The sequence below is a fragment of the Aspergillus luchuensis genome, chromosome 2 (genome assembly GCF_016861625.1).
Source record: "Aspergillus luchuensis IFO 4308 DNA, chromosome 2, nearly complete sequence".
Taxonomy (NCBI): Eukaryota; Fungi; Ascomycota; class Eurotiomycetes; order Eurotiales; family Aspergillaceae; genus Aspergillus; species Aspergillus luchuensis.
Genome location: NC_054850.1, coordinates 2,996,778 through 3,013,256, shown reverse-complemented (window position 1 = coordinate 3,013,256; position 16,479 = coordinate 2,996,778). Strand labels below are relative to the sequence as shown.

Below are 16,479 nucleotides of genomic sequence, written 5' to 3'. Positions count from 1 at the left end.
TATTCCCGCTGATGCATGCATGCTGTGAATCTGCTGCGCAAAAATTGCAAAGCAAAATGGACAAAAGAAAACAAAGAATAAATAAATACATCGAGCTGACAGAGAGAGAAAGGGAGAAAGCGAAGGACAGCATTACCACAAGGGTTAATGAGTTTGGTTCCCATGCAAACTATCATCAGTGAGCAGCAATCGCACCCAAGAGAGTCTTCAGCTTGGAAGGTCCACTGGGTGGAGGAGACGGCTCGCGTCGATGTCTGTGATGACGATGGCGATGTTCTCCGCTACTACGGTGAGGACGACGTTGCTCGGGTTCCTCCCTTGCCCTTGCTTCCTGCTCCATCTCCATCCTCTTGCGCTCTCTGCGAGCTTCACGCCGAGCTCGAGCTTCTTCGTCGTCCTCGGGACGTGGTCGACTGGAGCGCTCACTGCTGCTCTTGCCTTCTTGCGACTGACGTTGACTCTGGTGGGAGGATGACCTTCTCTCACGATCTTTGTAGACGTTAGCGGAGGCCTTGGCAGCGTTGATCTTCAGAAGTGGGCCATTGGTGTCTGACTGACCCTCCATATACTTCAGGAAGAAGCGAGGCTTGGGTTCTGTAGATTGGGTGTGGCGCGACGACGAGCTGCTCTTGCGCTCGCGGTCCTGGCTTCCAGAATGATCTGACCGTGGGTGTGACCTGGTGGGTGTGCTCTCTTTACCGCTCAAAGAACGTCCGGATTGTTCCAAGTTCCTTGATCTTGCGCTTCGCTCAGAGCGCCTTGCGCGTTCTCGCTCCCGCTCCCGTTCAAGTTGTTCACGTTGTTCGCGCTCGCGTTCGCGCTCTCGGTGTCTGCGCTCACGCTCTTGTTGTTTGCGCTCTTGCTCTTGTTGCAGACGCTCTTGTTCTTGTTGTCTGCGCGCGCGTTCTTGCCGTCTTTGCTCGCGCTCGCGCTCACGCTCGAGCTCACGTTGGCGTTCGTACTCTCGTTCCCGTTCCCGTTTCCGCTCGTCGCGATCCCGGTCACGCTCCCGCTGCCTGTCCTTTTCTCTCTCACTTCCACGGTCCGAAGAGCGACGCTCTTTCTCGATCACCTGAATCTTTTGCTTCTGCTTCTCTTCGTGCATCTTCTTGGAGTCCTGTAAAGCTTGCGCCCATCGACCCATGATACTAATACGCTCACCCTTTCGCCTTTGTGAGCGATGACCATCAGAAGAGCTCCTAGACTCCTTCCGATCATAGTCAGCGTCGGCTGATCTTCTGTGCTTCCTCTGTGAATCTTTACGGTGGACTGCTGCGGTGACGGCGGCGGCGGCTGTGGCCCCGGCTATGGCTCCGCCTAGAATTTCTCCCCTTGAAGAACCGTTAGCTTCGGTTTCTTCTGACGGCTCTGAGCTCGGATCTGCTTCATATCCTTCGCTTTCGCCCTGTTCTTCCGGCGGGGGTGCTGCGACTTCTGATGCCTCGATAGGAACGGCTCTCTCAGCAGGAGCTATATCTTCTGCCGGTCCTGGTCCATTGACTGAACCGGGTTCGTCAGCAGGTGCAGGATCTTCTGCGGGTACTTCAGCAGGAGCGGAGTCTTCAGTGGCAGCAGGCTCTTCAGCCGGGGCGGCGACTGCCACATCAGCCTCCTCCGCAACGGGCTCTTCTGCAGCAGCAGGCTCTTCCACAGCAGGAGTAGCTTCTTCCGCTGGAGCAGGTTCTTCAGGCTCCTCGACCGGGGCCGGCTCTTCTGCAGCAGGAATAGCCTCTTCCACAGCAGCAGACTCTTCCACAGCGGCAGGTTCCTCCACAGCAGCAGGCTCTTCAGACGGGGCGGCGGCTTCCGCAGCAGCCTCCACCGGGGCAGGCTCTTCTACAGCAGCAGGTTCCTCCACCGCAGGTGTAGCTTCTTCCGCTGGAGCAGGCTCTTCAGGCTCCTCCACCGGGGCAGGCTCTTCTACAGCAGGAATAGCCTCTTCCGCTGTAGCAGGTTCTTCGACCACAGCGGTTTCTTCAGCAGGGGTAGCTTCTTCCACTTCAGGCTCCTGCCCCGCGGCAGGCTCATCTACTGGAGCGCGTTCTTCCGCTGCAGCGGGTTCGTCTACAGCTCTTTCAGCGGGAACCTCTTCCACAGATGAAGACCCTTCTGCTGGCGGTTGTGCTTCAGCGGCAGTGTTCTCCTCGGGAGCAGGTTCTTCAACCGAAGCTGGCTCTTCTTCGACCGGTGCGGGCTCCTCAGCAGCGGGCTCCTCCGCGGCGGCAGGTTCCTGGACAGCGGGTTCCTCAACAGTCTCATCAACTGGGGCAGGCTCTTCGGCCGGAGCGGGCTCTTCAGTGATAGGCTCCTCGGCGGCGGGTTCCTCGGTGGCGGGCACCTCGACAGCTTCTTCGATGGGTGCAGGATCCTCAGCCGGTACTGATTCTTCAACGGCAGCCTCAGCTTCAGGTTCATCGGCAGCAGCAGGTTCCTTAATCGCGGGCTCCTCAGCGACAGGCTCCTCAGCAGCAACTTGCTCTTCAGCAGCCTCCTCTACTGGAGCAGACTCTTCAACTGGGGAAGTCTCCTCAGGCGCAGGTTCAGGAGGTGTCTCATCTGGGGCTGGAGGTTCTTCAGCTGCAGGTTCTTCAGCGATAGGTTCTTCTGCAGGAGCGGATTCTTCGGGCACCGCTTCTGTGGCCGGCTCTTCGGCGGGAGCTTCTTCAGGAACTTCACCGACACCCTCTTCTGCTGGCACTTCCTCAGTCGATGGTGTCTCTTCAGGGGCCGCTTCTTCTGTTACTTGCTCGGGTTCTTCGACATGAACTGGCTCTTCTGTTGGTGCATCTTCAGCGGCGAGATCAGCAGGAGACTCTTCAGATTCCGGTGCGGCACCCTCGGCATCTTCGTTCGGAGTCGCTTCTTCGACTGCGGCCTCAGCGGCCGGGACTTCCTCTGCTGCGGCCTCCGCGGGAGGCTCCTCTGCAACTACTTCCTCGGTCGGCTTTTCGTCAGCTGGCTCTTGAGCATCTACCGGTTCATCCTCGCTTGCTGGTTCCGGAGTAGTCTCCGCTGCCGCTGGAGTTTCATTGGCAGGCTCTTCGACTGACTCCGAAGTCGCGGCTTCCTCAGGAGGTACCTCCTCGTTTGCTGCCTCCTCCGCGGCGGGTTCGGATGCAGGTTCTGCTGCTTCTGTAGTTTCCTCAGCCGGTACGTCTGCTGTATCATCCGCGGTGGGCTCTTCAGCCGGAGGTTCTTGTGAAACACTCTCTCCGGCGGGTTCTTCCACGACAGCGGCTTCCTCAGCAGGTGTCTCGGCGGGTGTCTCGGTAGGTGTCTCAGCAGAATCTTCTTCAGCGACAGGTGATTCGGTAGACTCTTCGGCTGGCGCTTCGCCGGACTCAACTTCTGCTGAGGCCTCACCGGTTGTTTCAGGCTGTACGGACTCTTCAGGTGACTCTTCGGGGGGAGCGGCCGGTTCTTCCGGTGCCTCCTCAGTTGCATTTGCTGGCTCTGCTTCGGGTTCAACGTTGGCATTGTCCGCCGCTAAATCTTCTGTCGACTCTGGAGTTCCCTCGTCTGCTGGTGCTTCATCCGCAGTTTCTGTGGTGTCGGGACTAGGTTGTTCTTCTGAAGTTTGATTCTCCTGTCCTTCTGGGGCGACAGGGGTTTCCGTGGATTCTGGCGCAGGCTCGGGTTGTCCTTCAGCCTCATGCTCTTGAGCCTCCTCCGTGTCTGCAGCCGGTTGTTCGGGCGATGCATCGCTGCTGTTGGCTTCGTTGCCCTCGTCGTTGGTAGGAAGCCCAGCAGGGGGCTCAGCCTCGCCCTCTTGAGTCTCTGCCGGTGGCTGTTCTGTTGCGTTCTCCGCGTCCTTGTCAACGTCGTTCAAGTCGGCCGTCGTTGCTTCCGCTGGCTTTTCCTCATCCCCGAATTTGGCGTCTTCAGCCGCTTGTTGTTCGGCTTCTCCTTTTTCGGCTTCGACATTGTCATGTTCTGCAGTAGGATCACATTCTATAAAGTCATCCTCTATGTGTAAGGTCAGCTGACTTTGGGAACTGAGATCAACACCAGGCATACCATTGCTGGGGGCTTCTGTGTTCTCCTCGGGCGGTGTATCATCTACATCCGCCGGCGCAGCGTCTGCTTCGACAGGTTCCGGTTCTATGTCTTTTGGTGCATCCTCAACAGGTTGATCACTGGGAGGACTATCTTCCGGCGGTGGGGCGGACTCGTCTGCTTCTGGAGCGGGACTCTCGCCTTCCTCTTTTGTTTCAGCAGTCGTATCGTTGGTCTCTTCAGCCTCTGTTGGCGGCGTTGTTGCTTCGGTGGCACCTGATGAAGCTTAGTACAAGGAAGCAAGAAATGATAACAATCACGTGAGGTGACGTTATAATAAGTGTCTCAGGTCAGAAGGTAGGTACAACATACCTTCAGACTCGGGAGACGTTGAGCCACCATCAGCAGGGGCACTATCGGATCCTTCTGTAGGGGTAGTCTCGGCGGCCGGGGCATTATCTGGTTCGACGGGGTTGTTGTTATTGTCCTGATCCTTAGGCGGCGTCAGATGATCCGTAGATGCAGTATTGACAGGGTAATATGAAAAGCTAAAAGTTTGACGGTCGAAGGTCTGATAGTGACGCTCGAAAGTCTGGTACTCAAACTTGGGAAGTTGTGCATACTGGACCGGGCGTTGCTCCATTTTCTCCGACATCAACGGGTGCCTCTGGGGTGGGATCGGGAGAGGGGGTTTGCTCTTTGGACAGTTGATTGTCGTTTACGGGGAGCCTTTGCTTATTATTATTGTTGTTGTTGTTCTTCTTTTTCTTGTTGTTTCCTTTTTTACCCATGGCATCGGATCAGTGGCGTTTCTTGGGTCTCTGATGACCTCTTTGTGAAACGGGAGTAACAAGCGGATATAAATCTATTGAAGGAAATATGACATATGCCTGTCGAATGTCTAGACAAGGCGCAGAAGACAGGGGGGAAGGCGAATGAAGAAAACCCAAAAATAGGGGCAACGCAAGAAAAAGGAACGCGAAACGAGGGGTGCTGTGTAATTGCTGGGTTAAGCAAACGCTGGGGTATGAGAGGTTGGAAGCGCAAAGGGCAAAAAGGGCATAGGCCCGATGGTCCGCCAACAACATTGTGGTTCCTTTCGAGGACGAAGACGAGGCGACGTATAGTAGTGCATTCGCTATCCAGTGCAATGGGTCACTGTCCAGGAATGGCTCGGGCTTGGGGCTGGGGACGTCATGAACGAACTGCCCGACGGCATCTCGTATCATTGGGCCACGTCTCACGGGCCCCATGGCCCTCCCGGACGGACATAGAAAGAGGGTCCTCTTCCGGAAGCATCACTGGGGCAAGGGGATAACCGGCGGAGCACCATCTGCAGCAGAAGCATGCAGTCGCAACTAGCAAGCAGGTGGCGGCGGGGAGTGGATGGGCAATTGTGGTCCAGATAGGATAGCAACACCACAGGGAATTGGGTGCTCCGTTAGGGTGTGTCATTAGTGTGGTGGGGGTGGTGCCACAGCTCCATCAAAAGTGTTTCCGTAATTTAAAAATTTTTTTTTTCTCCATCTGGTGTCAATTCCTTTTGTTTATTTGGCCTCTTGCGGGCAGAAGTATTGCATAGATAGTTCAAAAGTATCGTGGTTAGCCAATGCCCTGCAAGTACTTTGTACGGGATTGTAAACCCAGTGGGAGAGGAAAAAGCAATCGGAGGGTCGATAGAGACCTGCGCCTTGAGCATGCAAGGTCAAATGATTGATCTTAGGCCCAATGAGTGAGCATTCTAATACAGCCAACCATGCCGGCATCCGGGGCAATGAAAGGCGAGAAAAAAAAAAAGAAGCCATCGAAAGTGAAAAGGGCGCTGCCCATGGTTACTCCGACCTGTCGAGTGTACCTCATCAACATAGCCGGAGCACCAGTATCATAATCATTCATGCCCAACGGCTGGTGCAGCAATAGTAGTAAATTAGACGCATGGTCCGTGAGTAGCGAGACTGGGTCCCTGGCCAGGGAAGAAAAAAAAAGCTAGGGGTGGTTGGGTGTAACTAGGGTGCGAATGTTATGGCCATGGGTAGGGATTACTGTTGTGACTGTGCACCGTTCGGTGGGTAAAGGCGACAATCATCGACAACAGCATCACTCCCCATCACCGAGATGACAGGGGGGTGGTGAGGGAAAGCTGTTCGCGAGAGAGGGGGCGATGAAGATCTCCAGAAACCTGGTCAATTCGTACTTCTGGTACTGATGAAGAACCATCGAAGCCAAAACGAAGCAAGCCAGAAGGGTCAATGGAAAAACAAACGCCTGGCGGAATGGTGAGGAAAGGAAAGGAGAGGGAGGGGAGGAGGGAAAGTGAAGCCGGATTCGAAACTCCACCGGACAATTCAGCAGCCGCAGATCACTGGACCGCCCAACCAGGAATAGTGGGAATTTCTTTCGATCGGGTTTCAACTTGAATCATTCCAAGTGCCTTGACTATTCATGATCTCATTCAACAAGAGGTCATTCTTCTCAGGCACCATGAAGATGGGAAGTAAAGAAATTGTCCATCGTGTCTCCAATCCCGATGACATTTTCCCGATCCACGATGGGAAGATCTGTCATCCCAAATCCGCATCGCGATTACTTCCGAGTAATAATCGAGAGATTGAATCAATAATTCCGAGGAAGGTCCAGATCATGGGCGGTGGGCAAGAAAAGAAGCCGGACTCGTCGCATCCACCGATAAGTGAGGCGCATTGCTGTTCTGGCAGCCGGTGAGTGGCTACCAGTGCACGCCCCCCATCCAGGCCCGTTGAAGGCGGCGTTATTAGTGATTAGATGGATGGAAATGGCTGCAAGCTACGGAGCACACTAAATCGTGATGCTAACTAACCCCATTCCTCCGAGACCCTCCATTTCTCCCTTGGCTACCTGCCCATCAGGCAAGCTGCCCAGCATTGCAGCTCGCGCAGACAGTGTTGTGTTTTGATGGGCTCCCCCGCTCGGGTCTATACAAACCCCAATTCCCAATCATCCCATGAATCCCAATCAGCCAGCACCGATGTCTTCTCCCTCTGGCACAAACACCCTCCACGTCAACAACCCCCTCATCTATCTATTGCCATCGCAACTGCCTTAACCCATCATCTCAGATACTCAGCCAGATACCCGAGATCGTTATGTGCGTGTCATTTATTTTACTAGATCGTTCTATTGCCAGCACAGCATGAATCTGTCAGGTTCAGGTCGAGATCGCCCGCAGATCTGACTTAAGTACGTATAGTAAGGTACTCAGTATAGACTACTATCTACACGTAGCAGACGGGCGCCCAAAGAATTGATGGTCACACAATAGCAGATGCCAGGTCCGACAGAATGACATTCTTTCTCTATGCAAGTTTAACAATTTTGCCATCATGGGGTGCTTTCTTTTTGTCTCCGGCAATCCATTTGCTGACCACCACCGAAACCCTAGTCGATACTTTCGGTGTCATCCCACGCTGGAACATGCAACGGGCCGGATATGGCTGCCTCCCCGCTGGAATTTCACCACCATCCCTGGCCCATAGCCTTGATGTTTAATCCATCCATCTGGTAATACCGCTTATGCATGTTTCCGCTTCGTCCCGGCGGTGCGAATTGCTGGTCCATGCCATCCGCTAATCCCCCACCTGTGGCCCCGTCAGGTGAAATTGCCGTCTAAACCATACGCGTACTTTGTGCTTGAGCGCTTACCTGGTCAGCCTGTGCTGTCAAAGTTCTGGCTGCCAATCACCGTGTAAAATGCTAGAATAGGATCACTAGAAGCGTGAGAGCTATCAGAATCTACTACACTCGCCTTGGTCTGCGCATGCTTGGGTAACCACTGTTGGCAGTGACATTTGACACTGGGACCTATTATGAAACAATACACAGGCTCAGAATCAGCACTACCTCAAATTCATCCAATTAATTATTGACTCGGTTATTCTATTGATCTGGACCTCCGCGCTCTATTGTCCTTCGAACCAGGCGATAGCTGTCGTTCGCCACAGCCTAGCAGGAGGCATCTGGCCTCACTTGGGCTTCATCAAGTCTAAAAATAAACAATCATGCAGTTTTGGGTATCCTCAAGACGTAACCGTTCTCTGGCGAATTCGAGGCCACTTCCACCTGTCCTGTCATAACGACGCGGACTTGACTCCTAATACCACCAGGCGTGATACTTCGAGAAAGAAAAGAAACCCGGCAGATACCCCGAGACAGAAAGCCAAGGAAATGCTTTATGCAACCGTCTATTATGATCTTGACAAAACACGACACTTACCAACAGGGTCTAGACCCAAGTAACAGTGTTTGGCACCCAACGCAGCGTACCAATGACCGAGACTGGTCATAAAGGACGTCATGTTCTCAGAGCATCCATCGATTTCCTCCATCGAGGCCCGTAAACTTTCATCACGAAGAGGACGGAGCTGCTTGCAAACGCGACCAGTCCGAGTATGGTGAACAGCCATCCGTTGCCAATGGCATCGATGATTGGGGCGGTGACAACTGAGCCCACGCAGGAGAAGATATTTCGCATAAAATTGTTTAGTGCGACACCTGCAGAGGATTTCTTGGGCATGAACTCTGTCAGCATGGTCGTTGCCATGCCGAAAATGAGCATCGATCCAACGCCGAAGAAGAAATTGGCAATCATCTACACAAACTTGTCAGTAAGATGCCATGAAGTGCAGGAAGCAGAGGGGATAAGCATCAGCAGATGTGTGAAACCCTTTGTGTCAGACATCCAAGAACATACCGGTGCTAGCCAAAACACGCCTCGATCCGCGCACCATCCATACCAGATCAGTCCAGCAGGGTAGAGCATGGCGCCAAGCCAGGCATTCTCACGCATCCGGTCTTCGGGACGATAGATCAAGTTTCCATGTTCGTCGTATCTTTTGGCTCTCTTTGCCTCCCGTTGCATAATGCTATCCATCCAACGGCCTCCGAAGGTGCTAGCAACAACATATCCGAGCGAGTTGGGTATATAAAGCAGGCCAACGATGATTGTGCTGAAATTATATGGACTAGCGCTGAATGTATGCTCAACACTGACATTTAGCACATAAAGAGATCCAAAAGTGATACTTGCGTAGTATACAGTTAGTAGAACGGGAGGATAGCGCAGGTAAAGAATGATCTTCAAAGGGTCGAGAAACACCATCTTGAGGACCTTCAACCACCTAGTGGTGAACTGAACGACTTGTCGAGAGGATACTCGACTCACTTGACGCCTAATAGTTTCCTCTTGCTCGATAGTCGCCTCCTGTGTCTGGAGTTTCGTGTTTGCCAGTGTTTCTGGAAGGGCGAAAAAAATGAAAACCACGGTGAGCCCTCCATAGGCGGCCAGAAACCAAAGCGTACTTCGCCATCCCCAGCGTTCAGCTAAAGCACCTCCTACAATTGGGGCTATCAGAGGTCCACATAGCGGACCGAGATAGAAGATATTCATAGCACGTCCCCTTTCTTGGGGGTCCCAAAGGTCCGCAATGGTTCCTGCACCAACAGCCTGAACTGATGCAGATGCACCACCACTCAACATTCGCAGTACAATAAGCATAGCTATTGAACTAGAAATGGCGCAGAGAGTGTTGAAAACGACGAAGAGGCTGAAGGAAACGAGGTATATCGTTCGTCGTCCCAATCTTTCGCTAAAAGATGACCACCACAGTGGGAAGATCGACATACTAAGCATGTATAGGGAGATTGATAAATTTGTTATGGTTGTTGAGGTTCCCAGTTCCATTGATACTTGGGAAAGGGAGGCTGGCATTCATGTAAGGACACAACCAAATGGAGCCACGACTGGAGAGATGAACGACTTACGAAAGAAGATTGAGCTACCCATTGGAGCTGCAGCTCCTGCCACTGCTACCACGAATGTGATAAACCATTTCGTCTTCCGCGGATATACCTTGGGGTTCTCAACTTCAGCCAGCAACGAGAGCTGACCGAAAAGTCCCCTTCGTTTCAATCTAGGTACCACTATCGGACCCTCTTTCTCTTCATCTGAAAAGGTAGTGCGAACATGTGATTCCTCATCTTTGCCTTCTATCACGGGAGAGTCGTCAGAACCTTGAGATATGGAGTCAGGGTCGCGCTTCTCGTCGATCACCTCATCATTAGATCGTATTGCATCAGGGTGAGTATGACCAGCTGGGGAATTCTGCACCAAGTCGGCATCAGGGATACCATTTGTTGCTGTCGCCATCTTCCTTTCCGTACTGTTTTTCCATATGAGAGGCTAATAGTCCAAGCAGCACGATAGGGCTCGTTTCACAAGGGACACACTAAGAGGTCGGGATAGACTAGATATCATGCATGTGAGAAAGTGAAAGTAGCATGCGCTAACTAGCCTTGCCGGCGGGGCTAGTGACAAATTTCTAAGACGAGATATAAAAGTCGAGTAACATCATAGACTGTCAATAAGTCGTAAGTATAGACGTGAATAGTGGTGAGAGAGAGAGTGGAAGACGAGCTGGTCGGCCAGATAAAACAGTTGGAAAAGATCAAATTTGGAGTAAGAAAGAAGAGGAGGAAGACTGGGGTGCGTCTTTGCTCATGAGTTAGTTTGTATCAGCCGGGGTTGGTTCGTCCTAATCCGGCAGGAAACTGTATGTGCCTTCCCCACTTGCTCTGGTTGCACCTGCCATTGGATCTCAACAATCCAGGATTCCTTGATAGATCGATTCTGCTTACAAAGGATATAGTAGATCCTGCACGGGCTGCAGGCTCGATTTCCCAGTTTCTTATCTCTTCACTACACCTCCCTTTCTCTATTCTACAAACGTATCTCTAGCCGAGATTCAACATCCCGAGAATCCAGAGAATGACACCATCTAGCTGAAACTGACAAGCAGCATGTAGTACACCGCTACACACGCAAGGCGCCAGTATGCATACCGCAGTCAAACCCTTTTGGTTGCAAAATACTGTCTGACATCTGTGTAGTTTGCTCCATAATTAATGACCTGGTACCCCGTCAGTGTGCTAAGCCCATGAATCAAGCAGCATCTAACCCTCCCTCCATACTCTAGGGGGCAAAGCCAAATTCAGGGCCAGCCAGTCAGAGACCAACCAACTGGTGCCGTCCCATCCGATGGCGGTCATTTCCGCCCCCTGATTTGGCACTAATTGGTGCTTTGCCGAGGTCAAGCCTCGCTAGATAGCCGGACGTTAAATATCCCGCTCGGTAGTGGGGACTCATAGCATGAGGAACAGGAAGGGAAACAGTATGAACATCCGAATTGCACATGGTACACAATATCACAGGTGCTCAATCTTTGAGGCTCGAGAGTATAACCGTAAGTAAACGATAATTGACATCAATGATGTGATGGGGAGCTAGATTGCTCCTTGATAAGGGCTCTCGGGGTCCTCTATATGGTATTGATCGTCATGTCGGGGAGAAGTAAAGCACCCGTGACACTATTCCAGCGCAATACTTTCGCAATATCCTCTCTTGCAGTCAGATGTCGATTGCTGCTTTCAGATTCACGTTGCTTCGACTATCGCTCTATGGACCGTCTTTTCCTGATGACAAACTAGGCATGTCAAAGGGTATTACTATGAGATCTAGGAAAACCCCCCTTTTCGGGAAACCCCCAAGCAGCAACGATGTCACTCAAGCAGCCTGAACAGTACAATGAACGTAGCTATCCATATTGACAGTACATCTGCAACATCCAAGTCTATCTCCAAGCAACAGCTATCTATGGACGATAAAACCCTCCCTCCAGCCCAGTGGATACACTCCAGCACGACCCGCCGGCTCACTCACTTGCCCCACGTCCGAGCCAGAAAGCCAACCAACCTCATAGACAGTTCCAGAAATACGAACCCAACTAGAATGACAACATAACTCACCACCTACTTACCTCGTACATCCAAAGTACCTACTAGTACCTATCTTCATACCTAGCATCCATCAACAATCCACCATGGCCGACCAACCCACCCTGACAGCAGCCCAACAATCCGTCCACAACACGCTCGCCAAATACCCCGGCGAGAGATACGTCGACGGCTGGGCCGAAATCTGGAACGCAAACCCCACTCCTCCTTGGGACAAGGGCGCCCCGAATCCAGCTTTAGAAGATACCCTGACGCAGCGTCAAGGTACAATTGGCAATGCCATCGCCACGGACGCGCGAGGGAAGAAGTACCGCAAGAAAGCGCTAGTCCCGGGCTGTGGGAGGGGAGTGGATGTGCTTCTGTTGGCGAGTTTCGGGTATGATGCGTATGGGTTGGAGTATAGTGCTGCGGCGGTTGAGGCGTGTAGGCGGGAGGAGAAGGAGAGTACTACTAGTGCTAAGTATCCCGTTAGAGATGAGGAGGTTGGTAGGGGAAAGGTGGTGTTCGTGCAGGGAGATTTCTTCAAGGATGATTGGTTGGAGGGGTTGGGACTGGGGTTGAATTCTTTTGATTTGATTTATGATTATACGGTGAGTTCTATGATGTCGCTAGAGGGAGGCGACGGTCTACGGGTGGTTCTCTAAATGAATGATTACTGATTTTGTGTGTAGTTCTTTTGCGCGTTGAGCCCGTCCATGCGACCTGACTGGGCGCTCCGGCATACTCAGCTATTAGCCCCTTCGCCACATGGGAACTTGATCTGCTTGGAATACCCAAGGCACAAGGACCCATCGCTCCCGGGCCCTCCGTTTGGTCTTTCCTCGGAGGCTTACATGGAGCATCTCAGCCACCCGGGAGAGAAGGTATCTTATGATGCCCAGGGTCGATGCAGAGGAGACCCTCTCCGTGAGCCAAGCGAGCGAGGACTGGAACGTGTGGCTTATTGGCAGCCTGCCCGAACACATGAGGTGGGCAAGGATGCCAATGGGGAAGTTCAAGACCGAGTATCGATCTGGCGCCGCCGGTAAGGCCATATCCGCGGTAGATGAAGTATCGCCGGGATGGGAGTCACTGCCTTGATTGGTCAATAGCCTAATCTTTGATTGACTTTTTTTTGGTTTTATACGCTTCTCTATGTATGTTTGGAGAGTGCGTTGTAATGCTCCCCGAGTCCGTATGTGTGTCTGTAGTAAGCCAACCAGATGACCCGCTTGCTTCCCTCTTCGTCGCCTGGCTCTTCGACATCACCCGGTTCAATCTTTTCGATTCTCCCATCGCCTTGGATGACATTGATCTCGACGCCATATGCCCTGGCAATCGCTTGCAATTCCAGTTGTCCGCCCCATTCGGCTGTCAGTTTGACTTTCCTAGTATATTGGTCCAAAGGCTCCTCCATGAATGGTGCAAAGTCGTCCTGGTGATCGCTGATGAAGTCTGCCGCCACAGCTCTAACCGCCCGATACCCGTCATGTTTAGGCGAAGCCACGGTATCAATGCGAGACTGAGTTGGAGGCTGAAGGATCATCCTCTTCGGGTCGGGTTTCAGACCGATGCCTTGCTCGTCCAATTGGCATGCGATGGCAGAGAACAGACAGTGTCCATCTGGGTTTATGTCAACCTCCTTCAACTGTAAGCGCTTGAACACGCCCTCCATGACCTCTTTCTCATTTCCACGATGATCGGTCTGGTTTGCAGCCTCCTCCGCAGCAATCGCCGATTGCGCTGCTTGTTCCGCGGCACGACGTGCTAATCTGGCCTTCTGACGATTGGGCTTCTTGGGACGAGGACCGGAGGGCTGCGGGGTAGCGGGGGTAGAGCTTTGAGGCGATGATGTCGTGGTCTCCGACGGGGTATCTGCATTTTGCTGATCGGGCGAGTCACCAGCCTCATCAGTGTTTCGGTCCCCTTCGCTTGATTCGTTCAAACTCAGGTCTTCGATGCCATCCACAGGCTGGTCTGATTCGCCGTTTAGTTGCGCGATCTCAGCTTGTTGCCGCTCAGAGAGCTCTCTTTGGAGCCTCTCGCAATCATCGTTAACTCCTTTGCGAGTCTTCTTCGTGGCGGACTTCTTCTTCTGAGTGATTCGAGCCTGGAGATCTTTTTGTTCCTTGCGGTGTTTAGCTTGTAGTTCCTCCATCCTGGAAAACGTGGGATCGCTGGTCCAACTGAAACTCTATGAATGATTCTAGAAGAATGTCGAGAACCAAGATGTTGAATGAACGCGAAGGGCAGCTATGCAAAAATACAAATAAGGGTATCGTGACAGAGTAGGAAGTTCAATGCTGACCATGCACGAGTGGGATGAAGCTCAGCCCCGCCAAAGCCTGTCGTGACTTTTTCTGGATCACCCGATCGGGCCCTTCGGTGTTAATGCCTAAGGCATACAATCCCCTGGTCGCTCTTCGGCTACTTTAAACGACCATCGAGAGGAGATAAGATACCGGCAATGATGAGAAGTTGCCTTAGGTGTCTCTACCAGCTTTATGATTACAGTACTCCGTACTGACTGAACTCCTGCTGGCTCTTGCCACTGACATGTCATGCAAGCCACTACTAATCACTCCAGAAACACTGCAACATTGTTCTTCCGTTCCGCCCAACCTCGGTATCTTCTGTGACACTGTAGACTGATCCCCGGTTGTTCGGGTATCCCCCATTATCCCCGGGCGGACCCCCAGGCGGTATAGGTAATATCTATAAGGGGTAGATCAGCGTCTCTGTCCAGACCTCACACGTGCGGCTGACTGAGTTTCTTGCAATCGGTCATCCATTTATTTAACTGACTTCTTCGATCTTCTCTGGCTTTCCAGTACGATATTCACCACACACACCGTCATCATGGACGTTCAAAAGTTGTTCGACGTCAAGGTGCGTACTGCGGAGATGCAGATTAGAGGACTCGGCCTGTACAGCTGAGCTGAAGATCTAACCATGCGATTAGGGCAAAGTCGTGCTGGTCACTGGTGGCGCCAAAGGAATCGGTCGGATGATCTCTGAAGGCTTCGTAAAGAATGGCGCCACTGTCTATATCTCGTCGCGCGACGCCAAGTCTTGCGATATAGCTGTAAACGAGCTCAATGCACTTGGCACGGGCAAGGCCTATGCTATCCCCGCCGATTTCTATAAAGAAGAGGAAGTCAAGAGATTGGCTGAAGAGATTGCTAAGCGTGAGAGTAGTAAGTCTAGCCCCTAGAGTGCAGCTCCCTAGGGGATAGGGAGTGCCACGTGCTCTAGCTTAACACATTCCCAGAGCTGCATGTTCTTGTCAACAACTCGGGTTCCAACTGGGGCGCCCCGTACGACGAATACCCTTCGTCTGCCTGGACACGAGTTCTCACCCTCAATCTTCATCGTGTGTTCGACCTTACCAAGCTTCTCACCCCTCTACTGGAAAAAGCCGGCTCATCTGGCGACCCGGCTCGCATTATCAACATCGGTAGCGTTGATGGCATAAGGGTTCCGGCTCTGGAAACCTTTGCCTACAGTGCCAGTAAAGCTGGATTGCACCATTTGAGTCGTGTTTTGGCACACCACCTTGGAAGACGGAACATCACGTATGTGTAACTCCCATATGATCGCTTATCGACGGCGCTTGGGCTGACCCGGCACTACCCGCAGATCAAACTCCTTGGCCTGTGGCCCATTCGAGAGCAAGATGATGGCTGCCACCTTGGAAGCGCATCGGGAGACAATCGAGGCAAGCATTCCACTGGGTCGTATTGGTACCCCGGAGGATGTTGCAGGTGCATGCTTGTTCTTGAGCAGCCGCGCCGGCTCGTATGTGAATGGAGCGACTATCACTCTGGACGGCGGTAGCGTAATCGCAGCGAAGCTCTGAAATGTAAGCTGTAAACAGGATGAAATGAATACTCGGGGTAATCCATGTATGCGTATGCAATGCAGAGTTGATCTAAGCCTACATACAGAAGGTCCAACCCAACTAATGAATTGTCTCATTTAAACTTTTTGATCCGTGGTAGACCTGGCAGTCCGTGCCCAAGTCATGCAAATTATAATGTTCAAAACTTAGTCCAAGCCACCCATCTTGCCTCTCCTACCATGAAGGAAGGCAATACGACTGGAGGCTGAACAACGAGCTTGACATCATCCCATGGTTGGCATATGACAAAGGAGGATGTCATGCTGAGCGGGTAACTCTCATCATTGGGAGGAACATGGCTGAAGGGATTCACTCCCTCAACAAACCTTCCACTAGTAATGCGAATGGTTGGCGTTTTGCCTGCCTTGCCTTCTGACAATCTCAATCTCATCTCCAGTGATCGTCTACTCCAGTCAGCGCACATCGAAAAAGCAACCTGGTGTTCTGCATTTTCCACGCCGAAGGTTGCTGCGGCGATCTTCGCTCGCCGTCAGCCACCTTTTCTAGTGTGCACTAAGAACCGTTGGCTCAGAAAATTCCCTCCTATATCGCAAAGGTGCATCTATACAACCTCCATCTAAGCTCTGGTGACCGATCGCGTGGGGTCGTGATTTTCTGGAACGGTATTGGTCCGGACAAATCGCTCACTCTATCAGCGCGGGGCTCTATTGGCACAGAATAAAGATCTCACAGCGGGCTCTCCCAAGATCCTAGTCCCGGTAAAGAGTCAGAGATTGCTGTCGAATTTGGGTAAACTAATCTTTTCTAGTTTCGTCTCT

At 52.2% G+C, this 16,479-nt stretch overlaps 5 protein-coding genes across 5 annotated transcripts; 2 read left to right on the top strand and 3 right to left on the bottom strand.

Annotated features, from left to right (window-relative positions):
* Nucleotides 1-175: 175 nt before the first annotated feature.
* AKAW2_20989S (PE repeat family protein) lies at nt 176-4,787 on the bottom strand (the record flags this gene model as incomplete). The annotated part of the gene is made up of 4 exons (XM_041685763.1): nt 176-3,951; nt 4,018-4,272; nt 4,369-4,489; nt 4,620-4,787. The coding sequence occupies 4 exons, from the start codon at nt 4,785-4,787 to the stop codon at nt 176-178; spliced, it is 4,320 nt and encodes a 1,439-aa protein (XP_041539815.1).
* A 3,536-nt stretch (nt 4,788-8,323) lies between these two features.
* On the bottom strand, nt 8,324-10,177 carry AKAW2_20988S (MFS transporter; the record flags this gene model as incomplete). Its single annotated transcript, XM_041685762.1, has 3 exons — nt 8,324-8,620; nt 8,723-9,732; nt 9,793-10,177. 3 exons carry the CDS (start codon nt 10,175-10,177, stop codon nt 8,324-8,326), a joined length of 1,692 nt encoding a protein of 563 aa, XP_041539814.1.
* A 1,729-nt stretch (nt 10,178-11,906) lies between these two features.
* On the top strand, nt 11,907-12,848 carry AKAW2_20987A (putative thiol methyltransferase; the record flags this gene model as incomplete). The annotated part of the gene is made up of 2 exons (XM_041685761.1): nt 11,907-12,410; nt 12,492-12,848. The coding sequence occupies 2 exons, from the start codon at nt 11,907-11,909 to the stop codon at nt 12,846-12,848; spliced, it is 861 nt and encodes a 286-aa protein (XP_041539813.1).
* A 104-nt stretch (nt 12,849-12,952) lies between these two features.
* On the bottom strand, nt 12,953-13,957 carry AKAW2_20986S (deubiquitinase OTU2; the record flags this gene model as incomplete). The annotated part of the gene is made up of 1 exon (XM_041685760.1): nt 12,953-13,957. One exon carries the CDS (start codon nt 13,955-13,957, stop codon nt 12,953-12,955), a length of 1,005 nt encoding a protein of 334 aa, XP_041539812.1.
* Nucleotides 13,958-14,658: 701 nt separating this feature from the next.
* Nucleotides 14,659-15,658, top strand: AKAW2_20985A (short chain dehydrogenase/reductase family; the record flags this gene model as incomplete). Its single annotated transcript, XM_041685759.1, has 4 exons — nt 14,659-14,688; nt 14,762-14,996; nt 15,071-15,374; nt 15,439-15,658. 4 exons carry the CDS (start codon nt 14,659-14,661, stop codon nt 15,656-15,658), a joined length of 789 nt encoding a protein of 262 aa, XP_041539811.1.
* Between the last annotated feature and the right edge of the window lie 821 nt (nt 15,659-16,479).